At 47.9% G+C, this 22,486-nt stretch overlaps 1 protein-coding gene across 4 annotated transcripts in view; it reads right to left on the reverse strand.

Moving 5' to 3' along the window:
- Positions 1–22,486, reverse strand: part of Nod1 (nucleotide binding oligomerization domain containing 1) — a 52,669-nt gene that overhangs the window by 17,482 nt on the left and 12,701 nt on the right. For 2 of the 4 annotated variants that reach the window (XM_076566840.1, XM_076566843.1), the window contains exons 2-4: positions 5,033–5,351; positions 3,557–3,731; positions 1,006–2,830 (exon numbers count right to left, since the gene is read on the reverse strand). In XM_076566840.1, coding sequence (XP_076422955.1) covers positions 1,006–2,830; positions 3,557–3,731; positions 5,033–5,233 — 2,201 coding nt within the window. In that variant the 5' untranslated portion in view covers positions 5,234–5,351. Of the gene's footprint in view, positions 1–1,005; positions 2,831–3,556; positions 3,732–5,032; positions 5,352–8,951; positions 9,110–10,139; positions 10,207–22,486 lie in introns of those variants that run through there. The other 2 variants (XM_076566841.1, XM_076566842.1) reach the window with 2 other exon arrangements.

Consider the following 22,486-nt stretch of genomic DNA (forward strand, 5'->3'; position numbering starts at 1 on the left):
TAGGACAGGTCCTTCTTTTGATTGCTTCTGGCTACCATACTAAGGAGTTGTCTGGAGCTATCTTGGGCAACCATATTGGGTCAGGATGTAGAAGCCAGGTAAAACAAAAGAGAGCCTGGGTTCTGATCAGAAAGACAACATATCATTCTTTAATTGTCTGCTCCTAGGCTTTGCTCCAGAGAGATATAACATATGTACACTTTCAAAATTTGATGTTTCCTCAAATTCTTTACTGCAATTAATCCTACCTGATGTCCTCAGGGAATTCAAGGTACTTCCATCTGGTCGACCATAAGCCCTGCTTTCCTATAAGCTGCCTTTTCCTTTGCTGGTGTGGGGAACAGCCAGACAGGGCAGGATCCCACTCTGCTGCTGAGTTCCCCCTTGCAGAGCAGGCACTGAGCAATGCTGGGTGGAGATCGCCAAGGAGAGTGGACGACTTACAGCCCAGAGGACAGATGCTGGCCTTTGGTTCTAGACTGCCACCTTCGGCTTCGTATACCCCAAGTCCACACACGATTTTCACTCTGGTTCCCAGGCCTGAGATTGAGCTCCAAATCCCCACTGTTCTGCAGAACTGAATGAGCCAAACTGTGGCAGAATTTCTGAGCCTCAGACTTATCTTCAAGGGCTGGTCTTCCCCTTCTGGCCACACCACATCTCAGCTGTGGGGCCTGCAGCAATTCATTAACTTCTCTGTGCCTTGCTTCCCATTACTCACTTTCCGTATACACTGCTGTTGGCTTGGCCACACTAGGACAATTGCAGCTCTCCGCCCTGCCCCCGGGGCTCCCCAAGATTACACAGTTACAAAACACCCAGCTGAAGCTGAACTGGTCACCTGACGGACTCACTTTTCTCCATGCCTCCCCTCCCGCACCCCCAGACAGAAAGGTTGAGTCCCTGTGTAATGGGCGAACCAAGAATCCTGACCCCCCGTTACCAGTCCTGTGGCCCCACGCCTGTCTGTCCGTCCCTCTCACCCATTTCAGCTGGCAGCCTCACCTGATGACCGTGAGGCGGCTGAAGCAAGGCTGCAGCTCCTGCACTCCGTAGTCATTGAGGTTGTTGTTGTCCAGATCCAGGGCCAGCTGCCTGTGGAAGTGGTGCAGGACGAAGGACAGGGCGCTGCAGTCCGCAGAGCAAGCATTGCAGAAGGCCAGCTTGAGGTAGTCGGCGCTGATGCCCCTGGCGGCTAGGCGTCCCACCTTCTGGCTCTGTGTCTCGTAGATGCAGCGCAGCATCCACAGGAATGTGGGCATGGCATGCACCTGATTAAAGCCTCCGCTCTGGACCCGGGGCAGACTCTTCAGGTAGGAGCGCAGGCTGGCGAACAGGTGAGCCCACAGGGCCTTGCGCTTCCTCCTCAGGGTAGCCTTGGGCACCAGCTGCCGAAGGAGTTTCTGTCTGGCTTTGGCCAGCAGCCCGCACAGAAAGAGGTTGGTGAACTGGAAGTGGTCTTTGTTCCTGAAAGGATCAGGGCCCAACCGGCTACTGCCACCCAGGCACTGAAAGGAGAAGAAGGACGGATAGCAGGACGTGCTTGATGTCTCCCCAGGAGACGTCCACTCTCGGAAGAACCTCAACAACTCCCGGGTGCCCACTTTGTCATCTGCCACCAGGAAGAAGGCAGTGAAGAAAGCCTGGAGCGTGAGATGGAAAAACTCATAGGACTGCTGGCCCTGCTCAGGGCCCACGTCGGGCAGAGGCCGCAGGAAGCCCAGCTGCAGATCCCCCTCCTGCAGCTTCGACGTCTGCACCTCCTCCTGGCCAAACACAAAGAGGCTCTTGTCGGTGCCTCGGTGCGCCACCTGGCCCAGCGCGTGCAGCGTGCGCCAGCCTGCGCGCAGTGTCTCTGCCGGGCTGCGTGTATTGCGCTGCACCAGGCTGCTGGGCTGCGTCCTGTTCAGATGCACCTCAGTGACTAGCAGGAAGACATCGGTTAGGGTCACGGCACAGTCTGGCAGCTGGGAGGAGCCCTCGAAGGCGGTGTGGAAATGCTGGAAGCAGCGGAAGATGATCCAGCAGAAGAGCGGCACGGCGCACAGGCTGCAGAGGTTGGGGTTGGCATCCAGCTGCTGCAGCAGATGCTCATGAGCTATGCGCTCGGGGAACATCCTGCGGGCATAGGCGCGCAGGTGGCTGGGGGAGAAGCCCCGGAGCAGCACCTTTTTGCGCAGAAGCTGGCGGGGGACCTCCACGCCTGTACGGGCGGTGAGCAGCTTGCCCGCGCCCTTGAGCAGCCTCCCGCTTAGGAGGTTGGCCAGTAAGACCAGCGGGTGTGCCGGCTCCCAGGGGCAGCAGCTGTCCGGGACACGGCTCAGGTCGAAGTCCGAGTGCAGCTCATCCAGGCCGTCGAAAGTGAAGAGCGCTGTGTGGGGAAAGCGTAGCAGGAAGGAGAACACCTCGTCGGGGTCCTGCTCTGGGTAGCAGAAGTGCTTGAAGAGCAGGTCCTGCAGACTCAGCGTGTCGCTCTCCTTGAAGCAGCTGAACATGCGGCAGCGGAAGTGGAAGAAGAACTTGGCTGTGGAGGCCAGCCTGCCGGACGCCCAGAGGCTCTGCAGCCGCTGCAGCAGCATGGACTTGCCCACTCCCGCGTCCCCAAACACGAAGACAGTCTCGCCATGCTCATTGAGGATGCCGGTGCTGTGGTCCAGCAGGCAGTCCAGGCCTCCCAGGCTGCCCAGGTTTTCGTTGTTGAAGCCTACTAGCTCCATGAGTGTGTCCATGTAGGTCTCCTCCAGCAGCAGGTCCTCTTTTTGGGCGTAGCACATCATGAACTTGGAGTCGCGGCCCAGTTGGTGTCGCAGCTGCTGGGTGTACCTGCTCACTGGAGCGGGGAGGGGTGTTTCCCAGCAACCAGGTGAGGGGACATGGAATAGATGCGTTAAACAGGGCGTCTTGGGACAGAGAGCACACAAGCAAACAAACACACAGCCCAGACTCTGAGCCAAGGCATTGACTCCTTTATCAGGAGCCCCCAGGGCCTCAAAGAGCCAGTGTCCCAGAGCTTGAGGGTCAGGCCTTCCCTCCCTCTGCTTGGCTTCAGGTTTAGCCAGCTGGAGGGCTGCAGGCCCCTCCAGGTCAAGTGTCTGAGACAGGCCTCCCTTGTTCCTCTGCACAATGTTGTCATTGAACTCTAGAGACAGAAGCCACTCACACTTGAGGGCCAGGCCAGCCAGCTCTGCTGCCCCACCGCAGGCCACAGGCCTGTTTGAATAGCAGAGTCAGTCCCCCCCCCCCCCCCGCCCCCGAAAGTCTTGTATAGGGGGAAATTATCCCAGCCTTTCTTTGGTTCTTTAATAAGGATCTGATAAAACTGTATGACAAAACTTTTGGTTAGAAAATACAAGGCTGGACATTAATCTGATTTGCAGAGGATCTATCTGTGTCTGGCCTCAAGCATCACAACTAAAAATGCTGAGCTAAAACAGTATAACCTCTGGCTCCCAGGGTGAGCACCTAGAGTTATAGATGCTCAGTGTAAGCTCCAAGGGTGAGCCCCAGTGCCTTCCCTCACACCCCTGCCTGTAGTCCTTCGAGGGCTGACTCCTACCTGGGTCAGTATTGAAGATGGTTTTGCTCCGAATGAGCTGGGAAGGAGAGAAGCCGATCTCTGATAGCCACAGCCTGAGGTCCACATAAGCGTCCTCGAGCTGCTGGAGCACGTAGAGGAAGAACTCGGACACCTCTTCACCTTTGCTCTGCACCAGGTCAAGAATTTTTCGGACCTATGGATGGCACAAACATTAAGAGCCTGAGCTGGTGTGAAGGGCATCCTCCGGTCAAAAGGATCCCGGGGTACGCTCAGCTTAGGGTTGCAGGTGCCAGTACAGTAGCAATAACCTGACCACCTGCGTACATACCCAGTGTAAGAGTCAGCACAGACTCTGCAAAGTGGGCCTCTTTAGCAAGAGTTCATCCCCAAGGCAAGAAGAGCCCAGGAAGTGTCTAATCTCCATCCTAATCTCATGTCACTACCATCCAGGGACAAGGGTGCTAGGAGGTAGTCACCCTATAGACAAGAGGAAGTAGTGTATCTGAGCTACTCTGCAGTAGAGTAACAGACTCCCATCAAATCACATGTTCAAAATGGTCTTTTCATTAAAAACACAGGCAAAGCAATCAGGAGCTGGACATGGTGACACACACCTAAGTCCCAGAGCTTGGGAGACTGAGGCAAGAGCATCAGAGTTTCAGCTCCACCTAGACTACAGAGGGGGATTCTGTCTCAAAAAGCCAAGAAAGGGGTGGTTGTGGTCAAGAGAGGAGGAAACCAAAGCATACCAGTGTGCTGTGCCCAGCCCCCTCCCCAGAAGTTCTTTGGGCGTCGCTTAGCCCCTCCCTACCTCATCTCAAATAGGCGCTTCATTTTTCTATCCAGGGACTTATGGGACTCTTTTATTTCTCAGATGATGCGCCCAAGCTTAGGAAACCAAGGGTTGTTTTACTTCCTCATTTATAGCGTGGGAAAGTCTTCAGTGGGGTCCCACCTTGGGAGGCAGTCATTTCTACATCTGGCTTTTGGGTGGCTACCCCGAGTCTTTGCCTCTGTGCCCTTGGGGTGTGGAGGCACTGGGTGTCATGCTCTTCCTCACCTACTCATTTAAAGCCCCCTTAAAGTTGCCTAGGTATCGACACACACAGCAGAGGGAGCTGACATGGAAGTGTTTGTTCCTGCCTCAAACAGAAGTAAGCTGACTGGGTAGGAAGCTCAAACTTGGGGCATTTATTTATGTTCTACCAAGACCCCAGCGTGAGTGCACATCTATAATCAGTCTTTTCTGTATTAAGCTGAGGCCCAAGTCTGCAAACACCCCGAAGACCCCAGTGTGAATGCACACCTGTAATCAATACTCCCTGTGCTACAGAAGCGGGGCGGGGGGGGGGGGGGGAAGCACGTGTTATAGCAATAACAAAAACAAAGACCCCAGTGGGAACTCGGTCCAATATACCAAATTCTCCCTTTGCCTGGGTCAGGAGGGGGGAAACCCAGGTCAGAAACTGTCAGCACCAACGTCCATCACTGCACCTTGTCAGGCTTGGTGGGCCAAGCACACACGATCTCTGCATCTTCAGCTGAGAAGTAGCCATTCCTCAGCAAGTTGTCCAGCAGACACTGAGTGTTACGGATGTTGGTGACCAGATGTTCCCTGTTGATCGTCAACAGTTTAATGTAGGAGTGACAGCCCAGTGGGATGGCTTCCATCTCATGATGGCCCTGCTTTTCCATAGTTCCAGAAGCCAGCAGCTACTTTTCTCAAATTCATCTTTACCACATGTGTCTCCCTGACAGACAGGCAATCAGGATTCAGGGCCACCGTCCAGGATCCTGCCTTTCATTGCTGACCCTGAAGGGAAAAAGGACATTGTCAACAAAGCAAATGTCACCGAAGGATTCGCCCTCTCTCCCATCTCCCATTGCTCCTTGCGTTACTCTACCTCCAAGAGGAGGGTGTCACGCCAAAGAACTTTATCGGGGAACGTACTGAACAACAGCAACAATCACAATTCATTGCTGTTGGCGGGATTCCGCACCGCTAACTGTATTAGCCTTTCTGTCACAGCAGCAAGAGAACAATGTTGAGGAGAGAATAGTTAGTCTCCTCTTGGTTTCAGTCCTTCGCTCTGGGGAAGGCATGGCAGAGCAGCCCTGTCTCCTCATGGAGACCAGGGAGGAGAGAGTGAGAAAGAGGGAAGAAAGGTGGCCACCAGGACCCAGGACTTCAGTAAGTGACTCCCAAAAGGCATCCAGCTGACCACACCAAATTCAAATAGTTAGTCATACTGAGTCTCAGGCATGCTGTGGCATGGTCTGTATGTCAAATTGCTCTGATTGGTCAATAAATAAAACACTGATTGGCCAGTGGCTAGGCAGGAAGTATAGGCGGGACTAACAGAGAGGAGAAAAGAAAGAACAGGAAGGCGGAAGGAGTCACTGCCAGCCGCTGCCATGACAAACAGCATGTGAAGATGCCAGTAAGCCACAAGCCACGTGGCAAGGCATAGATTTATGGAAATGGATTAATTTAAGATATAAGAACAGTTAGCAAGAAGCCTGCCACGGCCATACAGTTTGTAAGCAATATAACTCTCTGTGTTTACTTGGTTGGGTCTGAGCGGCTGTGGGACTGGCAGGTGACAGATTTGTCCTGACTGTGGGCAAGGCAGGAAAACTCTAGTTACACAGGCATCATCCTTTGAAGGAGGATAAAATACTCTAACATTGGGTTGGGGTGGCCTTCTCCCCTTAGGCCCTCACTATCTTTCTGGAATCTGCAAAGCTAACAAAGGTAGAGATGGCAAAAACTGCTTGTGTACACAGTAAGCACAGGAGAAGCCAGGAAAGTTAAACTCACAGGCATCCTTCAAAGGCAAGAGATGTTTCACCTGCTCCCCCTGGGATGCTGGGGCCGGGTGTAGCTTACAACCTGGTGATCCTCTGCTGTCTGATGAGCCAGGCTCTGCCCATATCTCCCAGAATTCCTGTTTTACTTACCCCAGATCCGTTTCTTCTAAAACCTTGAGCATGACTTCTAGGTTCATCCTTGTGAGAGATGCCGTTTGTACTTTACAGCAGTGACTTCTATGGTATCCTAGGCCAGCCATTATGTTTACCTCAGCCATTCTCCCTAGACCTTTATCTTGAACATTGTTCCTAAGCCAGCAAGAACCCATCTTACAGATGACGCCGACGTAAAGAGCTTCAATGTAAACATGTCTTGAGCTTGTTGTACTCACAGGGCTGAGTTAATTGTTACCAGAAAACTTTTCCCCAAACTGTGCTGTGCTTAAATACGGCTAAAGCAAAGGATCTGGTGTCAGACTCCAGAACTTCTTGCCCAGCACCAGCACCAAAATCAGGCTGTTCCGAGTTTCGTTCTGGTATTTCTGCAGATAGTTTCCCTGCCAGTTGTAAAGCCCAAAGGGACCCTTCCACACAAAGAGAGTCTCTTTTTTATATTTCAACTTTAGTATAAAAAAACACTGCAAAAAAAAAATAAAATAAAATAACACGCTGTAATTAGCCAGATCCTAAGACTATATATTTCAATGAACTTCTGTACAGTTAAAACAGTCATTTGGAAAGAAAGCTATGGAATTTCACATTGGGTTTTGCTCTTCCATAATCAAATACTTATTCACCACCCCAAATGAAAACCCTATGACAGAGTTAGAATTAGAAAAACTATTAGCTTTATACCCTTTCATAATTCATGTTTATTTCCTACATTCAGTCTTGTTTGTTTTTTGTTTGTTGAAACAGGGTCTCCTTATATAGCTCTGACTGCCGGGATTAAAGGTATGCCCGGACTTGTTTTTGTTTTTAAATGGTATTTGAGAGTGCTGGGAAGTCAGCTCAGACAGTGAAGTGCTCCCTGTGCACACATAAGGATCCCCTCAGCACCCATTTGAAAGCGCCAGAGATGAAGGCACGTGCCTGGAATCCCAGCACTGAGGAGTCAGACAGGAGGATCCTGAGGGCTCCCTGGCCAGTCAGGCTGCTGGATTCCATAGCTACAGGTTCAGTGAGACACAATCTCCAAAATTAAAAAAAAAAAAGGAAGAAAAGGAAGAAAAGAAAAAGAAAGAAAGAAAGAAAAGGAAAAAGAAAGTAGTCGGCACCTGAAGAGGACAATATTAACCTCTGGCCCACATCACATGGGTACGTATGCATATATACAATCAATCAATCAACATTAAATGTCACTGGACTGAATCACGAATGACTGAAAATGGTGATAGAACCTCACAGTACTCTGCAGTTTTCTTCTCTGAAGGCCATGTTTCTCCACTATCAGCCATTGGGTGCCATGTCTCTTTGCCACACCTAAGGTCCCACCTGTACTTTAATCTTGCTTTGGGGACTGTGGGGGCTCCTTAGGAAAGGAGGAGGTACATGCAAGAGGAGGGAGGTGGTAAACGGCAATCAGGATGAATGGAAACACCACAAGAAATCATACTATTAACTGTTTATGAAAGAACACCTATAATCCATGTAATTCTGTGTATAAACATATGTATATAGTCTTAATGAAATTTCCTCATCCGGGCTGGCAATGCTTCCTCAAACAGCCAAAGATCACCTAACAAGACCTGAAAACCAGACGTTAGAAGCCCTCTTTTGATTTGTTGGGCATAACTATCTAAGAGACTCTCAAAACACACAACCTATTGCTGTTGCCCATGGTTACCACCCTCCTTCCCCAGAGGTGGAAGGTAAGTCCCAATTGCTGAGGACACCATCTACTTCAGAAACCGGGTCGAGAGACCCCTGAGCTGGAACTGACCTGAACGTCCCTCCCTGAGGACCAGCTGTCTTGATACCAGAAGGCCCTGTGCAAGCTTCCGAAGGAAGGAGGCAACCCATAATCTTACCAGCTGTGAGGCCTATGGGTCACATCAACGGCCAGCATGGCACAAGAACCCTGAGGGCGCAGTGGCGGCACATTGGTGGTAACCAACAGCTCTCTAGTTGGACTTAAGACCTGTTCGGCAATAGGGAACAATGCCTGGTACTGGAAACCTCGCTAACTACTCCGCACTAGTGAAGTCATGGTTACTGGAAGAGAATTTACAACTACTAATTTATTAAACCAGCATAATCCCAACCAATGGTTCATAAACATTTGTCCTTGTACCCACAGATAAGCATCCTCCTCCTTATCCTTCATCAGGGAAACTTTTCACAACAGACGGAGACCACTATAGAAAGTCACAACTAATAAAAGAAAAAAAAACAAAAAACAAAACAAAAAACAAAAAAAAAAAAACCGCCAAGTTCTAGAGCCCAGTCCCAATGCACACATCTACAAAACAGCCCCCCATCGAAGACTCGGGAAACATTTTGGAAGAGGAGGCAGAAATTCTGTACGAGCCAGAGGATTAGGAAGTTTTCTATGAGATTGTGTCTCCTAGTAATATCAGCAGCTACACCCATAAAGTCTCACCAACAGGACCGCCCAAATGTGAGCTGAACCAGGAGGGCACCAGCAAACACACCCAACTGGATGGAGGAAAGCCTGTGGGTCCTCAGCTCTGCACAAAGAATTACAGGCAACCGAGGGAAGCTGGGGCTGGGAGAGGTGCTGTTCCCTGGGGTAGAGCACACCAACATGTTGTTAAGTGACAAATGGTCAGCCCTAAAACATACATACAACCAACATTATATGGCCTGAACAGGTTATATTTAGGAATGCATATATATATATTGCATATACATATATATACATATACATATACATATATATATATACAGTGCACAAATACATATATGCATGCAATAATAGAGGAAAAAAGGTCATGAATTTGCAGGAGAGTAGAGAAAAGTATATGGAAAAGTTTGTAATTAAATTATAATCTCAAAAATTTTAGAAATGCTTTAAAATTGTATATTGTGGCAGTAAAAAAAAAATAAATGATTTATAAGCATAACTAACTGGCTAAATAAATCAATTAAAGGAAAGGAAATGGGGGCAGGAACTGCCACAGCAGCAGCAGCAGCAGCCGTCAGGCTTAAGGCTGTGAAGCTGGTGTCCCTGAGAGGCCTGTGAGAAACGCTGCAGCCCAGAGTGGAAACTTTCTTGAAGATAACCACAAGTCTGAGAGAACAGGGAAAGGCCGCTCTTTCTCCCCTGGTGAGTCAGCCTGCTTTAGAAGGCTGGGAAAGGAACTTAAGCAACATCCTTCATTCCGCTCGTATCACTGGGAGGGCTGTTAACTCTCTGCTTCTCTTTCCCATGCCTTCGATACACACAAAACTTGTCCCCGGCTTTCCCAGACTGGTCCTGTAATACCCACCATAGACACCCCACTATGTACCAGCAAAGGGGGAAGCTGTCTCCTGATTTTTTTTTGACCACCTGAACAAAGCCCACCAGTCACAGGACAACTAGGTAGCAGAGAGGCTGCTTTTTAAAATAATTCCCAGAGGGCAGTTAGCTCACGTTGGCAGGAATGTAAGGAGGGATGGATATCAAAAAGGAAACAAAGAAACAACAATGCCTGGTAAGCAGAAGCCAGAGACAGACAAACTGCCATGAGACACCTCAGAGCGGGTTACCGTTCATGAGCGTGTGCCACCAGAAACAGCAGAGAGCCGGGTGTCTCCTGACTCAGAAGGGTCCTTCATGTCTTACCTGGAGAAGAGTGGGTCCTGTCGTGCAAATGGAGGGCATGAGGGAAAGAGAAAGTGGTGGGAAAGGGGCGGAGGAAGGGAAGGGGAGGGCTGGAGGGGGGGAGGAAGGGGTGGGGAGAGGGAAGAGGGAATGACAACGGGTAGCATTGGGCTTCCGAGAGCCAGGCCACGCTGTAGGGGGGAGGTTTACAGATGTGGAGCCCTAAAGATGGATGTTGAAGTGAGATCCTGTCCAGACAGCCCAAGGAAATAACCAAAGAAACAATTCAAGCTCAATGACGTGGCCAGAAAACAAGCTCCCAGGCTGCAGAAGACAAGACAGAACACCAAATGGAAAATAGAAGGTAGAACATGTAGGTGCTGAGTCCACCGCCTAGAACCACATCTTGAATCAGAGGCAGGAACAGTATGTTGGTGGGAAGAAACTCTGAGAGTGTGTGTGTGTGTGTGTGTGTGTGTGTGTGTGTGTGTGTGTGTGTGTGTGTGTGTGTGTGTGTTGGGGGCTGCTAGACTGGCCCTTCCCACCAATTCTTTTTCTGGCTTTTTTATTTTTTTAAGATGGGATCTTGCTGTGTTACTCTTGCTGTCCAGGGACTCCCATGCAGCCCAGGCTGACCTAAACTCACAATCCTCCTGCCTCAGCCTCCTGAGTCCTGGGACTTACAGGCCTGTGCCACCAGGCCAGGCTCCTTCTGGCTTTCTGATCTCCTGTGGGACAGGTTTTGTCTCCAGGCTAGGAGAATCCCTACCCAGTCCTTGTGGAAATAGGTCACTACATTCCATCATGCAACTTGGACTTGTGAATTAAATATGCAATAGATTTGTGGGAAGGTGGTAACTGAGAGGAAAAAAGATTAGGGAGCAGAGTCTTTATTTTTTTTTAAAGGCTCTCTGTTTCTTAGGCTGGTCTTGAACCCATGAGCTCAAGTGATTCGCTCAGGGTCCTGAGTACCCATTCACAACACAGTGCTTAAAGAGAATAATTCTAAAAAATGGTAGAGCAGGGTTATTAATATAAAATAAAATAGAATCCTTGTGGTAGTTCTATTTTACTATTATAATCTTTCACATGTATTTATTTAGTGTGTGTGCATGCACTCACATGTGCACAAGTACCAGGGTGCACATGTGGTGGGCAAAGATGACTTGCCAGAATTGGTTCCCTTCCTCCACCACATGGGGCTGGGTACTGAAATTCAGGTTTGCAGGCAAGACCTTTAGCCTTTGAGCCATATCATCAACACTGGCAATTTAAATGTTTCTAGTAGTCTCATTAATGAAAGTAAAAACAAGCAGGCAACCTAATGAGATATTTCAACTGATCAAATATGTGCAAAGCATTGCTCTATATGTCATCAGTGTACACTGTACACTGTACAGCCATTGCCTCTGAGAGAAAAACCTGTCTTGGAGAGAAGCTCTTTTTTTTTTTTTTTGTTTTGTTTTGTTTTGTTTTTGTTTTTCGAGACAGGGTTTCTCTGTATAGCTTTGCGCCTTTCCTGGAACTCACTTGGTAGCCCAGGCTGGCCTCAAAATTACAGAGATCTGCCTGCCTCTGCCTCCCGAGTGCTGGGATTAAAGGCGTGTGCCACCACCGCCCAGCAAGAAGCTCTTTAAGACATAAGATGTTAGGAGGTGAAACAAGATGCTCTAAGGTGTCAACCTTCCTAATGCTGTGACCCTTTAATACAGCGCCTCATATTGTGGTGACCCCCAACCATAACATTATTTTCATTGCTACTTCATAACTGTAATTTTACTACTGTTGTGACTGGTAATGTAAACATCTGGTATGTGATCCACAGGGGTCATGACCCACAGGTTAAGATCCACTGTTCTAAAGGGAGGTAAAACATTCCATCCTGCAAGGAAACTCTTTAAGATCAAGAGGTAAACAATTCAGAGCTTCGGGAAGTCCTGATGAGATGCACTAGGCCCCTCCCTCCCCAAGCATATATAATCCGTGAGGACAGCTCAGTGACACTCTCAGACTAGCTGAGCTGCCCAGAAGGGGCTGGGTCCAACTGAGGCTCCTGCAGGAAGCAGATACCAGCCGAGCTGCTCAGAAATGACACTTTCCAACCTGTTGCGCTGCCTGCAGGCTGTTCAGAGCTTTGGTGATGCCGATCTCTGAGTCATTTCTGTGCCAATAAGTAACCCCTCACCCACACTCCTCTAAGGAGAGCCAATCCAACTCATTCGGTCATCAGGTTGGACTTTGATGATATCCATCTTTGGTCTCACCTAATGAACATGCCCAGTTAAAACTAGACACCTCATCTTAACACAGGGTTTCCCCTTGTACCTTTTTATAAACCCCAGTTTTCCTACAGTTCTTTGTCTGGGGGTAAACACTTGTTCATATCTCCCCAGAAATCGTGTCACACGACATACATTTATGAAGGAATGTCTGTGTTCTTCTTTTTCACGCCAAGGCTTTGAAATCTGGTGTGTCTTACACTTCAAGAACATCTAGAGTCCGGCCAGCAGCACTGAAAGTGTTCAATGGCCACATGGTGGAGGCGATTTTGCAACTCTGTGCACTTGAAATAGAAACCTACTGCCCTTTGTCCGTGAGGGACTCTGGCCAGCTCCAGTGTGGCAGGCATGGCTCTGGCAGGCCTTGCCCTTCTCCCCCATTTCCTCTGCCTTGCTAAAAACTGTTAGATTACATTCCTGTAGCTAGCCCCAAGCTATTCCCTTATTTGTCCACTTCCTCGTCCTGAGGCTGACTACCAAGGTCCAGCTATCAAAGTACTGACATCCAACAGCCAAAATCCCCTTTGGCTCACCTAATGAACGTGCTCAATTAAAATTAGACACCTCATCTTAACACAGGGTTTCCCCTTGTACCTTTATAAACCACAGTTTTCCTACGGGTCTCATCTGTCTCCTCTTTATCCAGAGGTAGTTCTTTGTCCCACCCCAGGACAAATGCCCCTCCCTCCTCTCCCTTGTTCCTTTCCTGTGGTGATATTTTATTTGTGCTGAAATGTGGTATTTTATTTGTATGTTAATAAATAAAGTTTGCCTGGTGATCAGAGGTCATAGTTAGCTGTAAACAGAAGTCAGGCGGTGGTAGCACATGCCCTTAATCCAATCACACAGCAGGCAGAGTCTCTGTGTGTTCAAGGACACAGCCAGGCATGGTGATGTTCACCTTTAATCCCAGAAAGTGATGACAGGAAGCAGAAAGGTATATAAGATGTGAGGACCGGGAACTAGGGCCTGGTTAAGCTTTTAGGCTTTTGAGCTGCAGTTCAGCTGAGATCCATTCAGATGAGGACACAGAGGCTTCCAGTTGGAGGAAACGAGATCAGCTGAGGAACTGGCGAAGTGAGGTTAGCTGTGGCTGGTTCTGTCTCTCTGATCTTTCAGATTTTACCCCAATATCTGGCTCTCGGGTTTGTTTTTATTAATAAGACCTTTTAAGATTCGTGCTATACTTTCCACCTCTCCCTTGTCCTCTGTCTCCTGTCCTTGTCTCTTATTCCTGCCCTCTGTCCTTCTGGGGCAAATAAATCTTTATGCTGAGAACTTGGCCTTGGGGTGTCTTGAGCTGACTCTGAGGGCCCCTACAGTCAGTGTGCAGCCTGACCACATCTTTGATCCCTGTCTGCTCCTCCCGCTCATGAGCTGCAGTCCTAATTGTAATACGTGACCTGGACCAATGTCTGCCCATGCCTTAAGATTCCACCATAGGGCACCACTGTCAATAAGATGGCTTTCCCCCGAACACCTTTGTAAATTCCTGTCAGAGATGTATTAGAGTCCCTGCTAAGCTACATTGTGAAGAAAGGGTTCCCATTTTTCTGGTCTTTGAAATCCAAGGTCAGTGGTCGTCTCTGGTGGTGGTTTTTCTGCCAAGGCAGCTTCAAGTCTCTGCAGAGTAACTAGCTCATGTCACTGCCACAGTCCACACCTCAAGGATGTTATCTGCAGCTAGTGGGAGACTAGAAATGGTGGCCTGCTGTGTGACCTCCAGTCCTGGAGGGTTTTAAGTCAAGTAAGGGCAGGTGCTGTGATACTGATCTAACAACATTCTGGGAGCTTTCCAAGGACATTTTATAGGACCAAGTTTTATCTCAGTAACAGCTAATTTTGAGGGGTTTGGGATCTACTAGAAGTCATTTATGTGGCCATATTGAACTCAGGTAGTTTTAGCTGATGGGACAGAAAGAAGCCCTCAGGCACTCTGGACTTGTGGTCTGATCTGATGTCTTAACCAAGCTGCTGAGAGTCCATGGACAAGGGACAGGTCAAGGGCCCAAAGTTTGTTCACCTTCCCCTTGTGGTGAGCCTTAACTGTCTCAATATTATTGATCAACAGCCTGTGAGAAGTCTCTTTAAGCAACTTCCCTTTCTAGAAATCTGCCCTTTGAGGAGAATCAGAAGTTCTGACAGGGTTTTGGTTTTGTTCTGTTCTGACAAGATCCCTGCTGTTAACTGTGAGAAAGTAGTTGGCAGTTCATCCCAGAGGGACTGCAAATGACTGGGTCAACACAGCGTCTACAGCCACATAATGCAGCAGCAGGCAGCAGCACATGCCAGTGGAATAAAATATAGCATGAGTGTCACAGAGGTAAGGCAGAGAAAGTCGGCCTCAGAAAGAGAATGTACTGCATGGCTCTGTGTGCATCCTGAAACCAGCTCCTGGGGGAGCAGGGAGATGGCAGCTGTGGAGACACTGATTGCAAACACGAGTCAGGCAAAGGCCTGGGGACACAAAAACACTGTGTATCCTGAATGAGTGCTATGTGTATCATATGTGTGTGTGTGTGTGCGTGTGCGTGTGCGTGTGCGTGTGCGTGTGTGTGTGTGTGTGTGTGTGTGTGTGAGTGTGAGCATGCTCACGCATGTGCGCGCATGATTCAATCAACCATGAATCAAGAATATTCAGGAAAATATTGCACCCCACTAAACGTGGAATAATTGATAGATGTTTTCATCGTCATTATTTCTTAAATTGAATAGCATACCAACTTTTATAGTACTTCCAATGTGTTAGGCATCATAATAATCTAGAGATGACTGGAAGTGTTCAGGAGGGTATTGTTATATGAAGACACTCATCATGTCTTGTATCATGGATTTGAGCACTGGTGTATTTTGTTTTCCTTGGATCATCTTCACACACACACACACACACACACATACACACTGTGGGATGTCTTTCTGTATGCTGTGAATATGTGTTGCTATGATTGGTTAATAAAGAAGCTGCTCTGGCTTATGGCAAATCAGGTTATAGCCAGTCAGGAAATCAAAGAGAGAGAAAGGAAGAAAAGAAGCAGAGGCAGAGAAGATGCCTAGCCACCACCCAAAGAGCAACATGCCAGCAAAGCAGAAATGCCACGACCACGTGGCAATACATAGATTAATAGAAATGGGTTGATTTAAGATGAAAGAACTAGCTAGCAAGAATTCTTAGCCATAGGCCATACAGTTTGTAATTAATATTAAGCCTCCAAGTGATTATTTTATAAGTGGCTGTGGGATTACAGTTGAGAGAGATTTGTCCCGACTGCAGGGCTGGGTGGGACACAAGAAATCTTTCCACTATACACACACACACACACACACACACACACACACACACACACACACACACACGATTTGCCAAATGTCATCAACCTATATGTTTAAAGTCCAAAATGTTATATAAAATTGTACTGTAGTGATGTGTTTTGTTTTCATTTTGAGAGAGTCTTGCTGTGTACTCTAGTCTCACCTTGAGTTCAAGCTCCCTCTGCCTCAGTCTTAATGATGCCAAGATTAAAAGCATGCACCGCCGGGCAGTGGTGGCGCACGCCTTTAATCCCAGCACTTGGGAGGCAGAGACAGGTGGATCTCTGTGAGTTCGAGGCCAACCTGGGCTACCAAGTGAGTTCCAGGAAAGGCGCAAAGCTACACAAGAGCAACCCTGTCTCGAAAAACAAAACAAAACAAAACAAAAAAAAAAAAAAAAAAAAAGAAAGAAAGAAAAGAAAAAAAAAAAGCATGCACTACCATGCCTAACTAAAAGTACTGCTTTTAGTTCCACAACAGGCAGGACTCAAAAAATCAATAATAATAATAATAATAATAATAATAATAATAATAATAACAAATCAATCCTTAAAAACTGAGGTAAATGTTGTGGAATATTATTTTAAGCTGTGTTACATTTGTTGATGCTGTGGAACACTTGTTTAATGATGTAAGAATGTATTGCATTCCTTTATGTTGCGTGTGTTTAACTCTGTGAAGCTGTGTTGCTGTGCATGTGTAAAACATCTGATGGTCTAATAAAGATCTGAGTGCCCAATAGTGAGAGGCAGGAGAAAGAATAGGCAGGGCTGGCAGGCAGAGAGAATAAATAGAAGGTGGAATCTGGAAAAAAAAGAAGAAGAAGAAGAAGAAAGAGCAAGAGAACAAGAAGATGAAGGAAGGAAGAAGGAGCCAGAGAAGGAGGAGGACTCCAAGGGCCAGTCACCCAGCTATACAGCCAGCCACGGGGTAAGAGTGAAAGTAAGATATACAGAAGTAAGAAAAGGAAAAAGCCCTGAGGCAAAAGTTAGATGGGATCATTTAAGTTAAAAACGATGGCAAGAAACAAGCCATGATAAGACCAGGCATTTACAATTAAGAATAGGCCTCTGTATGTTTTTATTTGGGAGCTGAGTGGGGGGGCCACCCAAAAGAGTAAAGAGAATGTATAGATATGTATATATCTATATCTCAAAATACTACTATTAAATGAAAGATGAATAGTCCAAGAATACTGATTATAAAACATAATTCCCCAAATTTGTTAGAAAAAAAACAAACTACATGCTACTCAAAGAGATGTATCTTCAGTAAAATGTCAGTGTTTAGTCAATCAGGGAAGAAGGATGCACTGTGGCTAGCACAGCTAAACTGGGATTAAATTGGAATTTAAGAATCTTATAACAGTATGATGAATAGAACTTCAGGCTGGTAGAATTAGTTTCACTTGTACTCATCTAGTTGTACATTTTGAAAATCCATTAAAGGAAAAATTTGCAACAAGGCAACATATCCAAATGTATGATCATAGTCAGAGACTATACGATACTTCATATAATAGCTGAAAAATCAGACAGACCGTGAAAGCGGTAAGAATCTTGGGAAATCTAAATGATTAATAAGTTCATCTTGTTGTGTGTGTACCCCACTGTGCCTAACAACAGCACAGGACCTGCTGCTAAGTGCATGGTTTAAAACTTGGCCACAGTCTGGACCTCACTGTAAACTCCTAACACATGGCAAAGGATGAGATTCATCCATTCTACATTTTTTTTTTTTTTTTTTGGTTTTTCGAGACAGGGTTTCTCTGTATAGCTTTGCGCCTTTCCTGGAACTCACTTGGTAGCCCAGGCTGGCCTCGAACTCACAGAGATCCGCCTGCCTCTGCCTCCCGAGTGCTGGGATTAAAGGCGTGCGCCACCACCGCCCGGCTCCCATTCTACATTTTGTGACCACAGTGGAATTAAGTTAGAAGTCAACAATAAAAAGACACAAAGTCTCCAAATTCACAGGTCAAAGGAAAAATAGAAACTAGAAAGTATTTTTAAACTATGTGGTAATGAAATTACAGAATATCAAATTTGCAGAAAACTACAAAAAAAAAAAAAAAAAATACATCATCTCACGCTCCTGTGCTGGATAAGAAAAGCAGGACCGAAACCACGACGCCCTGTCTTCATCAGAGCTCAACTTGCAGATGCCGCTTCTCTCCTTCCCTCCTGTGGGTCCTAGGGACTGAACCCCGATAGGCGGGCTTGGCCGCAAGTCCCTTTCTCACCTAACTCTCTCATGAGCCCATCCTCTCTGTGGTTTGATAACTTATCCACCAACCATAAATGCAATACCTGGTCACTGTAAAAACATGTGTGAAAGGAAACGACTAATAACAACAGAAAGCTTAGAGAACAAAGCAAAGCTATCCACTAACTCCCGAGACAGCATGGTATATTGTCCCCTCCAGCCTCCACCCTCAATGTCTGTGTGCACAAGCAACGTTTTCCCGGTTGGTACCACACTGTTTCCTTGTGCCCTCTCGATCGATTACCTCGACTTTCTTTGTGACTGCCAAGGCCCTCTTTTGAGCTGTAGAAGCTGATTTTGAGCGGCAGAAACAGACCAGCTCTCCAGCAGCAGAGCGCTTTGCCTGGCATGGTTTTCCAAAGAGCAAAAGAACTGGAGGGTCAGGATGGCAGTTTCAGACTCTGTGACTGAGCAATCCCCACACCCAAGAGGCTGAACGGTGATGCCAAGTGGAGTGTCCTTCTCGGCCTGACCCGAACGAGCCGCCACAGTCTGGATGCCACTGTCATCACTGACAGGGTTCCAGGCTCACCAGGAGGAGCAATGGCTGCCAGGCGTGGAAGGCAGCAGGAGAGTCTACTGATGCTACTGCCTTCCTCCTTCTCAGAGTTGCTGGTGCGGGTCCAGCTGGGCACCAACGATAACAGCTAACATAGTCAGCTCTTGACTGGGGCCCAGCTTCACCGACTACTTTACAAATGCTGTGAGAGGCACGGACAAGCACAAACTGGGGTCAAATGCATGACTCCTGGAGACCCCACCCCACCCCCAGCCTCACCCCACTCACCCACGTTCACACCTATCGTGGGCACTAGGGAGATCAGTTACCTGGACTGGAGCTGAGTGGGCTGCTGGCCAGAGCTTTTCAGGCTGCAGGGGACAAGGCCCACAGAGGTGATGGCTGTTCCTGGGGCTCCATACAAGGATCCCCCCCCCCAACTGTGAGGACCAGCAGCTTAGCAAGTTGGCTGCTCTGTGCCTTGATTTTCCCAAAGTAAGAGTCCCTGTCCTAGGGTGTCGCGAGAAATTCCGAGTTGATGTGCTGGAAGGGCCTATACAAGGCTGGCATGCGTAGATCCCCACCAGGCTGACACAGAGCAGACCCCCAGTTATCATCTGCTCCGCTCACCTTTCTTATTATCCCCATCCTTCTGCCGACTTCAGGTGACAGTCACCATGAGGGACACTCCACTGAGCACAATCAGGCCAAGCAGATCTCTTGCCCTCAGTGTTTATAACCTGGCAGTTCAGACAGGCTCAGACTGAGGTATTACAAGTCCAGTGTGTGGGATTAAGAAATGCCTGGAGAATACAGAAAATGAAATGCTAACATTTGCCATGAAAATGAGTAAAAATGGAGGTTCCTACATTAAATGAAATAAGCCAGACTCCGAGACAAAGACTCTATTTTCTCTCACGTGCTGAACCTAGATTTAAATCTTTCTCTTTTTCTCTCCTTCCCTTCTTGAGTGTGTACATGTGTGTGTAAGTGTGTAAGACCCACATGTAAATCATAAAACTAGGAAGAGGTCTGTGAAAGGGGAGGGAGAGACCGGAATAGAGTGGGGAACAGGTGAGGGAATACATGGGGGACGAAAACAAGGGACCTGACCGCCTGGGGAGAGGAAGGAAATCAGTAAGTATTGAACGAGGAGGGGGAAGCCACACAGCACAACGTGGTGTCACCCATTACTTTGTCTGCCACCTTAAAAAGGGGGGGGGGAGTCTGGCAAGTCTGACACTCTCCTGAAGGCATCCTTCAGTCTGTCACCGTGCCCCCAAAGGTGCAGGGCTCACATGAGCCTCTGCAGGGAAAGGTTACAGGGAGATGAGTGTAGGCAGAGGCCCTTTCTCTTAGGGGGTTTTGAACTTGAGATACCCAGAGGAACACGGAGCACTTGAGTAGCCCCTAAACGTTCCGCACACACCCAAACCTGTCACCACTGCCTCAAGTGTTCGTGACCAGAGGCCATCCACACAGCTCCCTGCGGCTGAGAAACACTCTTGTCAGCAGAGGCTCTGTTCTGTCCAAGGCCATCTGGCGCTTCTGTCCTGCAGAGGCTGCCCTGCCTGGAATGTGACCATCTCCTCAGAAGCACAGCTGCGATCCAGATCCCATCCCCGAGTTGGCGGTTGAGTCCAGGAGAGAAACCTCAAGGAAATCATTTCCCATCAGCCCCGCCAGCCTTAGGATCCCACCCTTTCCTTACACACCCCATTGTTGGGAACCTTCATTCATTCTTTTTAAACTCTATGTATTTCCAAATAAACAGCCCGGCTTTTTCCAAGTTGGTGTTGCAATACCAGCAGATAAGATTCCAAGTGGATCTGAGTCTTTCCCCCAGAGAAACATTTTGTAACAACATGGCAGATGCTACTTAGAGTTACACCAAGTTGCTTTTAAGTGGCCAGGCCATCTTGCAAGTATTTCTGTATAGAGGTTGGGCATAAGCCCTAGCATAAACAAAAGCAAGGCCAGAGTTAGAATCTGGCCGCCCTATCCACCTCTTTCCCCAGTCCTGTTTCTCTCTCCTCAGGCTCCTTTCCTGGAATGAGAGCTCATAAGCAGCCTGTGACTCAGGGACTGCGGCCGCAGCAGCAGCAGCAGCAGCAGCAGCAGAACAATGCTTTTGTGGACACAGAAAGGCCCAGTTTGTAAAGCAATGACTTTACTGACCATGTAGCAATTTAGACAGCCTTGCCCTCCCTTTTCTGGAAGAAGGACACAGGTAGAAGTCTGCTGTCCATTCAGCAGCGCTGCTATCCCTCCTAAGGCCTGGCTCACTCTCTCCATCCCTTTGCCATGGCTTAGGAACTGAGAATAGAGGTAGAGTTTCCTAGGCTTACAGTGGTAAGGGTGGGCACACGGCTATCACTGTTTCAATCCTTCTCTTCTGGAATGATGGCTAGCCTCCTGGGCAGCAGCAACCACAAAGGTTTTTTTAGTGAGATCTGAGCTTGCTTTACACAGCAGGGCTGCATTAGGGGATGGCTTGACCACCTGCATGGTCACCAGGTGTCTGGCATGGTCTGTACTTGGCTGTGCTGGGGGGGAGGTCTTTTTTCCACCCCTTGGCATTCCTTTAAAAGCAGAGACAGAAGGGGCTGGTGAGTTTTGACTCAGGCCCTCCGGAGGCTATCCTGTGTTTCTGTCTCTCTCCTCTATATTTCTATCTAAATATTTTTCGTTTCTACCAGCTCAAGAGTACCCTAGGGGGAAAAGTAGGGGCAGGCCCCCCACGGCCTCCCTGCAAGCAGGTGACTGCTCCCCAGCCTCAGAGCTCACAAATCCTTATAGTGAGTGGAACTTGTATGTATGTTACACACACATTGGTATTTTGAGACAGGGTTTCTCTGCGTAGCCCTGGCTGTTCTGGAACTCACTCTGTAGACCAGGCTGGCCTCAAACTCATAGAGATCCACCTGTCTCTGCCTCTGCCTAAGTGCTGGGATTAAAGATATGCACCACTGCTGTCCAGCTTAAAAAGATTTTTTTAATTTATATTTTGTGTGTGTGTGTGTGTGTGTGTGTGTGTGTGTGTGTGTGTGTACCTTCATTTTATGTTTGTATGTGCACCATGTGTGTTCCTGAATCTGGAGGAGACCAGAAGAGGGCATCAGATCCTCTGGAACTGGAGGTTGTGAGTAACCCTGTGTGGGTGCTGGGCAGCAGCAAATGCTCTGAACCACTGAGCCATCTCTTAGGCCCGAGTGGAACATCTTGCCAACTTGCAAAGGACCTTGGCATGCAATCAAGAAATGATCTGGGGAGCTTTCTTCATTAGCCATTAGTGTGGCTAACCTTTCCCAATCAGTTGACAGATCGAATAATTTTAGACAAAATACTGGGCCCATAAGGAAGCTGCGTTCAGACTGGTTGTCAAACAGGAAGCAGTATGGAGGGTGTCTAAGATATTATCTGCTCAGGAAGCTCACCCCTGCCCTCCCCTTCCCTCACAAGACCGCAGTTCCTATAGGAGGGAAGTCAAAAGACAGAATACACCACTGAGTGACTCATCCTTAGGAACTTTCACTTCACCTCGGCGTCCCATTTCCTAGAAGAAGCTGCTAAGGAAAAAGTGTGTCCGCCTAAGGAAACAGCATCCACCTAAGGAAATAATATTTATCTAGGGAAACAGTGTTCATTAAAGTCTCAGACTCCATTACCATGTGCCCCCGAGAATAGTGAAAACTCTTTCTGGTTTGGGGAAATACCCCCGGTAAATAGGATAGGTTCTAGGTTAAACCGATTTATTTTATATTCCTTTGGGCAGGCAGGGCCTAGCAAACTGATAGCCTAGTTGGAACCTAAAAAGAGGGGAGGAACTCCCCCACAGAAATAACTTTCTTGGAAAAGCCAAGAAACTTTCAAGCGATTGTGATTTTTTTTTTTAATCCTTAGACCTCAAGCAGCACCATACAGAGGAAATGTTGTTTACTGCGTCTACATGTCCTCGCTTTTGTTTCCTTCGCGTGGGTGTGGGTGTGGGTGTGTGTTGGGGGCTGTTTGTGTGGATG

The sequence above is a fragment of the Peromyscus maniculatus genome, chromosome 3, assembly GCF_049852395.1.
Source record: "Peromyscus maniculatus bairdii isolate BWxNUB_F1_BW_parent chromosome 3, HU_Pman_BW_mat_3.1, whole genome shotgun sequence".
In the NCBI taxonomy this organism is placed as follows: Eukaryota; Metazoa; Chordata; class Mammalia; order Rodentia; family Cricetidae; genus Peromyscus; species Peromyscus maniculatus.